The sequence below is a fragment of the Diaphorina citri genome, unplaced genomic scaffold, assembly GCF_000475195.1.
Source record: "Diaphorina citri unplaced genomic scaffold, Diaci psyllid genome assembly version 1.1 scaffold2241, whole genome shotgun sequence".
Taxonomy (NCBI): Eukaryota; Metazoa; Arthropoda; class Insecta; order Hemiptera; family Psyllidae; genus Diaphorina; species Diaphorina citri.
In genome coordinates this window covers 5,306-16,815 of record NW_007379666.1, presented here as the reverse complement: position 1 = coordinate 16,815, position 11,510 = coordinate 5,306, and the positions used below count along the sequence as shown (strand labels likewise).

General features: G+C 40.9%; 2 protein-coding genes across 10 annotated transcripts in view; one reads left to right on the top strand and one right to left on the bottom strand.

Moving 5' to 3' along the window:
• LOC103518544 (high-affinity choline transporter 1-like) overlaps positions 1-11,510 on the bottom strand; it is a 26,036-nt gene that overhangs the window by 10,008 nt on the left and 4,518 nt on the right. The gene's annotated exons all lie outside the window — the stretch shown is intronic.
• On the top strand, positions 1,230-9,896 carry LOC103518543 (high-affinity choline transporter 1-like). 8 transcript variants are annotated; one of them, XM_026830307.1, is made up of 10 exons: positions 1,230-1,386; positions 1,731-1,814; positions 1,981-2,037; positions 4,874-5,045; positions 5,454-5,717; positions 7,147-7,295; positions 7,809-7,976; positions 8,465-8,809; positions 9,093-9,327; positions 9,653-9,896. In XM_026830307.1, the coding sequence occupies exons 4-10, from the start codon at positions 4,886-4,888 to the stop codon at positions 9,874-9,876; spliced, it is 1,545 nt and encodes a 514-aa protein (XP_026686108.1). In that variant the 5' UTR covers positions 1,230-1,386; positions 1,731-1,814; positions 1,981-2,037; positions 4,874-4,885; the 3' UTR covers positions 9,877-9,896. The 8 variants fall into 8 exon arrangements, with proteins under 8 accessions (XP_026686108.1, XP_026686109.1, XP_026686103.1 ...); XM_026830308.1 differs by lacking the exon at positions 1,981-2,037 and having other exon boundaries at positions 1,731-1,869; positions 4,878-5,045; XM_026830302.1 differs by lacking the exon at positions 1,981-2,037 and having other exon boundaries at positions 1,731-1,869.

Below are 11,510 nucleotides of genomic sequence, written 5' to 3'. Positions count from 1 at the left end.
GCGATTATGTTCGCGGATTTCGCGATTTTTTTCGCGGATTTCGCGATTATGTTCGCGGATTTCGTGATTATGTTCGCGGATTTGGCGATTTTGTTCGCGGATTTGGCGATTATGTTCGCGGGTTTCGCGGTTATGTTCGCGGATTTCGCGATTATGTTCGCGGATTTCGTGATTATGTTCGCGGATTTGGCAATCTTGTTTGCGGATTTGGCGATTATGTTCGCGGATTTGGCGATTTTGTTCGCGGATTTGGCGATTATGGTCGCGGATTTGGCGATTTTGTTCGCGGATTTTGCGATTATGTTCGCGGATTCGGCAATTATGTTCGCGGATTCGCGTCCCGAATCGACATTTTGGATATTTGGCAAGCCTAGTTATGAGTATGATTGTCCAAAGGTCAGTTTTTACTTTCCTTATCCTATAGGAAGGAAAGTGATGTATATTTATTTGGACTCTTTATTACGAAAAACGAATGTTTCCACGTTATTCAGCACCTAAAACTACACCGATCTGATATGTCACGCCCTTTGTTGCTGGTGAAAAATCAAATCAAATCTCAAATTCTTTGTGGTAAAGCGGAGCTTTTTCACAACTTTTGTGGATATCACAACATTACGAAGTGCCTCCTTTGCAATCAATTTCAATGTTTCAATAATCTTTTTACATGGGTACTGTCGCCACTAGTCGCTACTCGAATCAAGTAGCTACTCAATTGTTCTCACGAGGCTGAGTGCACCCCGAACTCCAAGCACAAAGCCGGAAAAAAACCTCGGCCCCTCCGGGAATCGAACCCGGACCTCCTGTGTGCAAGCCTAGTGTGATACCCATCGGCCAAGGAGGTTGCTACTGGTGAAAAATCTGTCACATCCCGTACTTACGACTCACCTAAAATAGCAAGTTAAATAGCAAGATTCTTGCATGAAATTTATTTCCAATCACTCCACCCCACTCCATTTGGAGCGATCGTCAGTGGCCAGCATAAAGTTGCGCACGTGTGAAAGTTGCACGAGGTAAAGCAAGTTCATAGGGAGGAGTCGTGTAACCCGCAATTTGCAGATCAACCACAATGTCAAGGTGATCTGGCTTAGACCGCAGAGATAAGAAGTTGCACGAGGTAAAGCAAGTTCATAGGGAGGAGTCGTGTAACCCGCAATTTGCAGATCAACCACAATGTCAAGGTGATCTGGCTTACACCGCGGAGATAAGGTCACCTGTTATAAACCACTTGTTGTAATGTAGTATCACTTGGTGTTAGTGCGAGGCTGGACGTGTAACAGATCGCGGATCAAAACAGATCGATCGAACCGTGATTGAAATAAGTTCTAATAAAAGTTTTTGCAAGTGAATTTTTTGAAAAACTAAAAATACCAGATAGGTATTAAATAGGTACATGCTTTTATTCCCTATCTATTTGCATCAGAAGTCCAGTGCTTATTAGCTAAAAATGTATTGCAGAATATTCTTCTATGCCAATCCAAAGTATGATGCAAAGGCATCTTAATTCTAAATGAGTGTCCCTACCTTATCTAACTAGTTTTAGGTCGATTGTCCCTGTGAAATTTACTCAAAACTCTCAAAAGGTATTAATTTTAAGGCAATGGGCTAAAAATGAATAAAAAAGTAACAAGATTGTACCAAAGCCTCCCTAACATAAAAACCAGTAGAGATCTCAAGGTAATAAAGGCATGTAAAAAAGTAAAAAAAAGTCCATGTAAAAATGGATTGTTTAGTTTGACAGATAAAAATCCCACATGGAAATTATTTGACCAATAAAAGTGTACGGATAAACGCCTATCACCTGCCTCGGTGGTGTAGTGGTCAAGGTGCTCGCCTGGTGAACAGTAGGGCGTGGGTTCAATCCCAGCCAAGGTATTTAACTTTGACAATAATTTAACTACAGCAAACTTATGGTGGAGAAACCTGTAAGGCCTATTTCAGTTGCAGCTCAGGGGATCCTGCCTATCACCTGCCTCGGTGGTGTAGTGGTCAAGGTGCTCGCCTGGTGAACAGGAGGGCGTGGGTTCAATCCCAGCCAAGGTATGTAATTTTGACAATAATTTAACTACAGCAAACTTATGGTGGAGAAATTGACCTGTAAGGCCTATTTCAGTTGCAGCTCAGGGGATCCGTGCTGTTGTTTATTTAAGATAGATTATAGGTTTATTTGATTCAAGATAGGTTCTAAACTTCTAAATAGCAAAGTTTGAGTGCGAAGGGCATCCATTCGTAAAAATTTTGTAGCCAAAATCAAATGTCAGCCCAAAGCAATCACCTAGGGCTGATTGCGAGGGTGACAAAAAACGCCGACCCCGTCTGAACACGGGAGAATGCGAGGAAGGAGAAGAAAAGGAAAAACTAAACTTATTGTGATCAAATATACAAGGCGTCCAAAACTTAACGTACACCCTGTATTTACAGCACGTGAGTACCTAGCCTAGAGCTATCAGGTTATCACATTTTTTGCTATGATCATTTACTTTATGGCTTCAGATTAGGCAAAATATACCTAGATACATAACCTATGTAGGTACTTCACTAGAATCATATTAGGTGACATGATAAGCTAGGATTATAGCTAGGTTACATTCCTATGAATGCCTAGAATTTTATAACAAAAAAAAAAAAAAAAAAAAAAAAAAATGTTGTATGTATGTACTTATTTACAACAAGCAGGCTCCGCCCGCTTGCGCGTGGCTGAGGCATGGCCGAATGTTTGGCATTTTGGGCACCACTGCGAGTTTTGAAAAATCCATTCTTTGGATACCTTTACTTACTAAAAGGCAAGACATCGATCTTACTTACAAACTTCATGTAAATTGACCCGCCCGTTTTAGCCATGGGTCAATTTTTAGTAGTTTTTTGGTCATAGTTTGGAAACCACTGCGAGTTTCGGAAAATCCGTTCTTAGAGGGCCTATTCAAATCAAAAGGAAGCTATTCTCGAAGTTTCATCAAAATCGGTCCAGCCGTTTCGGCTGTGCGTTGATTATGAACGATTTTTAGTGGTTTTTTGGTCATAGTTTGGAAACCACTGCGAGTTTCGGAAAATCCGTTCTAAGTGGGCCTATTCAAATCAAAAGGAAGCTTTTCTCGAAGTTTCATCAAAATCGGTCCAGCCGTTTCTTCTGTGCGTTGATTATGAATGAATGGGTCAGAGTTTACTGTTTTATAAATATAGTTTTATAAACTATTCTCGAAGTTTCATCAAAATCGGTCCAGCCGTTTCTTCTGTGCGTTGATTATGAATGAATGAGTCAGGGTTTACTGTTTTATAAATATAGATAGGTTATACCTAACTGTTCATAAAAAAAGGTTCAAATTAACATGAAATCAGCATTTTGAACATTAAAGTAAATTTATCTTCTTTTTTTCTTCATATAAAAATGAGATAACACTCTTGGAAAAATTTCAAACAAGGGCTGTAGGGGTTAAAGTGTTGCCAATTGAGCACACATGTAACATGGAGAACATTAACTCTGTTGTAATTTTGGCAACGTCGCAATCCTAGATACAATAAATAGATTAACAGAGTATCAGATATCTATCAGTCGTATGCCTATGCCACTTTGATGCCCAGGCGATTCAGGCGAACATGTTTGGCCATATTAGATCGAACAATAGTGAGGTCTATGTTTTAGGACATTTTTCTAAATCCTAAATTTGTCCAAAATTCAAATAGGTAGGTACCTACCAAGTTAAACAACAATTTTATTGTCGATTTGAAAGGACGCTATAGTTAAAGTCTCAGCTTAGGCAAAAGATCTGAAAAGATCTGAGTTTGGCAACGTCGCAATCCTAGATACAATAAATAGATTAACAGAGTATCAGATATCTATCAGTCGTATGCCTATGCCACTTTGATGCCGAGGCGAACATGTTTGGCCATATTAGACTTAACGGTAGTGAGGTCTATGTTTTAGGACATTTTTCTAAATCCTACATTTGTCCAAAATTCAAATACCTATTAGGTACCAAGTTAAACAACAATGGTCGATATGAAAGGACTTTATAGGTAAAGTCTCAGCTTAGGCAAAAGATCTGAGTGAGGTCTACAGTTCACAGAACCACTAGTGCTACCATTTAGTACCAACTCCCGTGACAAAACGTCTTAGCTGCCAAGGGCCATACAGAAGCGCTTGGTGAGTCGCAGATTAAGAAGTATGACTGACTCATTTATGTAAACATCCTGAAAGATCTACCTAATATCTTCCTCTTTGTTACTTACTGCTACAAATTTACATGTCTGATCAATTTGATTTGTTCTAAGAGATTTGCTGTAACTACTAGGGTCTTACTACCCCCTAAAACGGAGAGAGAGAGAGAGAGAAGAGGACAAGATAGGAGAAAGCCAACGAACCTCTTCTGTTTGAGACAAAGTTCACCCCGGGGTGGGAATCGAACGCGCAACCTAACGCTTCTCCAAGCTTACTTCTTCCTCACTTTTTCCCGTGTTTAGATGGGTCGGCGTTTTTCGCCAGCCCTCAATCAGCCCTATAGGGTGATCGCTTTTGGGTTGACTTTTTTTTTTCTTTCTTTAGGCAAAGAAAAAAATCTTTAGCAAGGGAAATTTCAGGCTGGTATCCTCGCTGTTCATCAAAGTCCCCGAGCCAGACCATCCTTTTCTTTCTCTTGCTCTCCTTTTTCAGCTTTAGTTTTATATAGGTACATATATATATATTTTTTTTTCTCTTTTTTTTAATTTAAGCAAGGGTCTATTGTAATTTATTTTTTGAAAATATTGTACCAAATACATGAGACCTTGCTTAGACTGCGGGAGTAAAGGGACTTTTCAGTCTCATTCTGGCAGTATAAGCAGGGTATATTCTATTCTATTCTCCAAGCTTAAACTAGGCTGACCTATTTATTTGTTCCAGACAGGTTCCAGGATGATTGACGTGTATGGTATCGCCGGCATACTCACATTCTACTCCATCGTATTAGTAGTGGGTATCTGGGCCGGGACTAAACAGAAGAACCATGGCGAAGAAGAGGTTATGTTGGCGGGACGAAGCATTGGCAAAATCGTGGGAGTACTCACCTTGATCGGTAATTATAATATATCAACTTTTTTATTTTACAAATTTTCAGCTAAATTTTCAACACATTAAAATTAAAATACCTACCTAAGGAGCCTTTTCTACGAAATGTGTATTTACCTATTTTCTGAGTCCATTGTTTAGGGAACTTGCTCCCCATAGTGCCATAGTCTAAACTTTAAAATCTATTACCTATAGAAAAATGGTGGGTAATTTGAAATGAAGTTATTAGGTACCTATTTAGGTAGATACTCATAAATTTATTTATTTAACAAAGATATCAAACATCATAATCATTTTTCATTTAACTCATTTTCAACCCTCCTGAGGAAATTGTTGCGGTGACGCTTACATCATGACGTTGAGACCCAAAACTTTTCTCTTCAGGATCTCAAAGTCCCTTTTCCCTGTTTTACAGCCACATGGGGCGGCGGTAGCTACTTCACTGGAACGGCCGAAAGTCTCTTCTCAACGGGTCTCCTCTGGTGTCAAGCCCCAGTAGGTTACAGTCTGACCCTGGTAGCTGGGGCGCTCATATTTGCCAAACCTATGAGAGACGCTGGCTACATCACTATGCTAGACCCGTTCCAGAAGACATACGGACGTCGAATTGGTGGTCTCCTGTTCCTTCCAGCTCTTCTCGGGGATATGCTCTATCTGTCTTCCGTGTTAAGTTCTCTGGGTAAGCAAGCTAAGGCCAGCCTCCTGTTCCTTCCAGCTCTTCTCGGGGATATGCTCTATCTGTCTTCCGTGTTAAGTTCTCTGGGTAAGCAAGCTAAGGCCAGCCACTATCAGGTAGACCTGACAGGTACGGCTGAAGACGTCCGTCTGTCAGGTTTACCTGATAGTGAGTGGCTAGCTTAACGGTACTGCTAAGGTTTTTAGCTTTACCACTGCTAAGCTAGGACTGTGTAGTGACTGGTGTTTTTACCCTCCGTTTATCGACAAACTACCCGTCTTCTCACAGTAACCTCACTCAGCGTGAAGCGGGCCAGGAAAACTAGCACACGATTACCAGATGGTCACCCATCACGCACATTATTGTAGCTCATCTAAATCAACTGAAAATTGCACCATTTAGACTATACAATATGGCATTGTTCAAAGCACTCTCACTTTTTTTACCATAACGGCTGAAGAGGTCCGTCTGTCAGGTTTACCTGATAGTGAGTGGCTAGCTTAACGGTACTGCTAAGGTTTTTAGCTTTACCACTGCTAAACTAGGACTTGGTAGTGACTGGTGTTTTTACCGTCCGTTTATCGACAAACTACCCGTCTTCTCACAGTAACCTCACCCAGCGTGAAGCGGGCCAGGAAAACCAGCACACGATTACCAGATGGTCACCCATCACGCACATTGTAGCTCACGTAAATCAACTGAAAATTGCTCCTACAGATTTTAGACTATACAATATGGCATTTTTCAAAGCACTCTCACTTTTTTTACCATATTTTTTTTTTCTTTCACCATCATCTATTTATTTCTTTCACCAACACCTATTTTTTCTTTCACCATCACCTGGGTTATAAACCACTTGTTGTAATGTAGAATCACTTGGTGTTAGTGCGAGGCTGGACGTGTAACAGATCGCGGATCAAAACAGATCGATCGAACAGTGATTGAAATAAGTTCTAATAAAAGTTTTTGCAAGTGAATTTTTTGAAAAAAACGGCTGAAGAGGTCCGTCTGTCAGGTTTACCTGATAGTGAGTGGCTAGCTTAACGGTACTGCTAAGGTTTTTAGCTTTACCACTGCTCAGCTAGGACTGTGTAGTGACTGGTGTTTTTACCCTCCGTTTATCGACAAACTACCCGTCTTCTCACAGTAACCTCACCCAGCGTGAAGCGGGCCAGGGAAACTAGCACACGATTACCCAGATGGTCACCCATCACGCACATTGTAGCTCACCTAAATCAACTGAAAATTGCTCCTACAGATTTTAGACTATACAATATGGCATTGTTCAAAGCACTCTCACTTTTTTTACCATATTTTTTTCTTTCACCATCATCTATTTATTTCTTTCACCAACACCTATTTTTTCTTTCACCATCACCTGATTTTGACCGCATCCGTTTTACCATCAGCAGTCCGCCTGCTTTCTTTACAGGGGTGTCCCTCAAGGTGATTCTCGGCATCAGTGACTACTTGTCTGTCACTATCAGTACTATGTTTGCCGTCGCCTACACCATCTCTGGTGGGTTGTACAGTGTCTCTTATACGGATGTGTTGCAGCTGATATTCATTGTGTTTGGACTGGTAAGCGAAAGACTAGATCTTTTAGAAACTTGAATCGCACTACACCATCTCTGGTGGGTTGTACAGTGTCTCTTATACGGATGTGTTGCAGCTGATATTCATTGTGTTTGGACTGGTAAGCGAAAGATTAGATCTTTTAGAAACTTGAATCGCGTCTGCCTGATGAGTGCTAGGGAAAGGGTTAGTTAGATACCCGCTCTGGGCGAGCTTTATTTTAAACAGATTCTCGTTTGTCCCTAAGGAAAGAACCTTAGGCCCTAAGGTTCTTTCTCGGAACGGCAGCTTTTTTCTATCGTATCAACCTTCTCTTTGATCACGGACAATATAAGATCTTCGCTGTTACAGTCCCTCTAGGGATTTGCATGGGGCTAATTTTGTAACTAACTGATCCTCTTTTACTGGGCCTATTGTCTTGTAAAACTTGACACACTCTTGCATGACAACTTACTGTAAAAGTATATTCCATGTTCTTTACTAGGGTTCTTAAAACCCCCAACTTGTTTCTTTCCTCAGTTGATATCTGTTCCATTTGCCATCGTGACGGCTCAAGATTACCCTATACAATCAAATGGAACCCTACCGTCCCCCCAAATAGATTGGTTGGGGCATGTGGAGCCCAAATTCTATCCGCAGTGGACCGAATCAATGATTATTCTAATATTAGGTGGAATACCGTGCCAAGTAAGTAAAAGAACCAGGTGGACTAATATGTGCCTGTAAATTGCATTGAAACAAAAGCCAGCCTAGTTAGCTTGGTTGGTAGTGCGTCTGCCTTGTAAGTGCTAGGCCGCGGGTTCGATTCCCGCCCGGGGCGGATTTTATCCTGATGGGAGAATGTTCGTTCTCGGAACGGCTGGCTTTCTCCTATCCTGTCTTCTTTCTTTCTTCGATTTCGGGACGATAAGACCTTAGCAGCTACAGTTCCCTCTGTCAAACCTCTTTAAAAAAAACAACAAACAATTTTTTTTTTTTTTTCTTGAAAAATTGATATTCCAGCTCAAAGCTAAATCTCATTATGAGATATTATGACTCCTTCTACTTGTCCATTTTCAGACATTTTTCATCTACGTTTTAGGTAAAAGCCCAAAGTGGGTTAGTGGTTTAGCGTTAATCCTGTAATCTGTATATCCCGTATGTCTTTTCATATCTAACTGTTCTTCTCTTCCCAGAGTTACTTCCAGCGCATTCTATCTCTCAAGAGTTCCACAGACGCGGTAAACGTGTCGCTTATTTCCGCCACCGCATGTTTCTTCATTGTCATTCCGGCGGCCATCATTGGTGTACTCGCCAAGTTCGTCGACTGGAGTAAAATCCCCGGCTACGATAAACCGTTCGACATGACCGAATCAAACTCTGTGCTCCCATTGGTGCTCCGGTATTTGACGCCAGGCTGGGTGACGTTCTTCGGTCTCGGAGCGGTTTCGGCGTCCGTGATGTCTTCGGCAGATTCCGTCATTCTGGGCTCCGGTTCCATGTTCACGAGGAACATTTATCATCAGTCGTTCAGGCCCAAGGTTTGTATATTTTGTACCTTGAGTTTGACTAGAATGTCTAGATTCTGTAAAAGGGGCCGATCAGGGCTCAAAGCTAGTGGGACCAAAAAATTAATGAGCAAAATTTTGCCATGGGATTCTTGGTGCTTGCAACTTAACAAAGAACACTGATGCAATTTCACGTTCAGTGTTCACGATAATAATAGTGTTAAATGGGTTCATAATAGTGTCAAATGGTCTATGCACTCTATGCCATCAAGTTGAAATATGTAATTCTCTATGAAAACATGACTTTTGTTTTCAGGCGTCAGAGTATGAACTGATGTGGGTGCTCCGCCTATCGATCTTAGCGGCCTCTGTAATATCCTGCTCTATAGCGCTATCTGGGGCCAGTATTTACTACTTGTCTGTTGTGTGCTCGGACGTTGTGTACGTCACTTTGTTCCCGCAGTTAGTTCTCGTCGTCCACGGAGCAAATCATGTCAACAGTTATGGATGTTTGTCGTCGGTCGTAATAGGGATTCTACTCAGGATAACAGGTACGAGTTTTTCCCGCGTTAAAGGTAATTTCCAAAAATCACAATTTCGTCTCGGTAGAAAACACCGTTTTAGTGGGCTTTGTTTTAGATTTAAGTACCTAATTATAACTACTTATTTTGTTTATATTTTTTGCTGTAAAGGAGTGTTCACAGTTCACACTATAAGCTTTCCTTTGATTCCACCAACATCTTTTTTTTCTCCTGACATTCATGATTGGAAACCTCCGACATGGAGAAGGCACATGAAGAAGACCGAGCGATGTCGATGTTGGTCGACTGCAGTTTGGACGCAGGTCACCTAATACGACACCATTTCTTTTTCCAGGTGGAGAACCAAACCTGGGTCTCCCGGCTCTAATCAAATACCCCTGGTACGACTACCAGCTTCAGCAGCAACTGTTCCCGTTCAAAACCATGGCCATGTTGCTATCAGCAGCGAGTCATTTACTCATCAGCAAACTGGCGGCTATTGTCTTCGAGAAGAAACTGCTGTCGACAGAACGATGGGATGTACTGAACGCTTTCCCTGATGTGAAAACAAAGAAGTAAGTTTTAAAGTCAGCATTTTTACACTACATTTTTGATACACTGTGCACTCTAGCATTTACACTAAAGGTTGGTAGGAACACACTACCTACTATCATGTCACGTGAGCTCATCGGGGTTCAGAGAGATGTGGTTCAAAGTTCTTCCATAATATTTCGTTAATAATATACCTACAAGGTTTCCCTCAAATTACGTGTGCTCACGTCCAATCAACCTAGTTAGGGCTGATTGAGAGGCTGACGAAAAACGCCGACCCCGTCTGTACACGGGAAAAGGCGAAGAAAAAGAAGAAGACGAGGAAAGAAAATTAACCTTCTTCAAAGCTCCTATAATAGTGAAAGGCGTACATAAGGAACGTACAGGGAAGATAATATGGTAGACACACGTATAATGAGATATGTGACACAATCTTGAATGTAATGTCAACACTCTGTGATACCATGTCAGATGTCAGGGCCGGACACCAAAAGGTCTTGGAATTCCAGGAATGGCTAACTTGGAAAATTTGAAAGGGAAAGGGGGGGGAAGGCATTATAGAGTGCCTATTAAAATAAATAATAATAGAAAAAACATCTTAAAATTAATTTGGTATTAGGTACCTGAAGTTTTAAGTAATTGAAACGAGTTAGGAAATTAAGCGGATAACTCAAACGGGCATAATTTTGAGATTACTTGTCAAAGTTGAGCCTTCCTCTGAAGTAGTCTAAAGCACACTTCTTATTCTAGGAAATTAAATTATAAGAGTCACCTAGAATTTGCTTGTATCGAGTGGACTTTAAGGATTTTTGTGGAGTTAGGTTGGAGAGATAGTAGAATTAATGGTCACCCTATGACAGTAATTTTTAGTCCGTCCTTCCTTTATTATTTCGATAGTAATAAAAAGGTATAGGGACGGGCTATTGTATTCGCTTCGGTGTCTGTCTGTCTGTCTGACCCCATAGAAGGACTTATCGAAACCTAGTTTACTTTCTATTACTATACAGTATAGCGAGCTATACTAGTAATGAAAGTATTGCAATCGGCCCAATTTTTTTTTCTGGACTTGGGTTGGAGAGACAGAATTATTATTGGTCACCCTATAACAGTAATTAATTTTTAGTCCGTCCTTCCTTTATTATTTCGATAGTAATAAAAAGGTATAGGGACGGGCTATTGTATTCGCTTCGGTGTCTGTCTGACCCCATAGAAGGACTTATCGAAACCTAGTTTACTTTCTATTACTTTACAGTATAGCGAGCTATACTAGTAATGAAAGTATTGCAATCGGTCCAATTTTTTTTTTCTGGACTTGGGTTGGAGAGACAGAATTATTGGTCACCCTATAACAGTAATTTTTTCTGGACTTGGGTTGGAGAGACAGACTTATTGGTCACCCTATGACAGTCCCTGGTAGGCATGAAATATAAAGGAGTGCTCAGAGCGAGGTAGAGTGAGTGTGTGAAAGAGAGGGAGACAAAAATACGGGAGAGATAGGATTAATGTAAATACATTTAGAATAGGAGGGAGGAGAGAAACACTTAAATTTCACTCATTCTACCTCTACACAAACAGAGAGAGAGAGAGAGAGAGAGAGAGAGAGAGAGAGAGAGAGAGAGAGAGAGAGAGAGAGACTCTGCGGAAAAAGGCACAGAGGGAAA

What these genes read in the sequence shown, in the direction of transcription:
- LOC103518543 (XM_026830307.1), top strand. Translation starts at nt 4,886, where the DNA reads ATGATTGACGTGTATGGTATCGCCGGCATACTCACATTCTACTCCATC. An exon ending in GGGAGTACTCACCTTGATCG is followed by an intron (nt 5,046 to 5,453) that starts GTAATTATAATA and finishes CCTGTTTTACAG; the next exon opens with CCACATGGGGCGGCGGTAGC. An exon ending in GATTCTACTCAGGATAACAG is followed by an intron (nt 9,328 to 9,652) that starts GTACGAGTTTTT and finishes TTCTTTTTCCAG; the next exon opens with GTGGAGAACCAAACCTGGGT.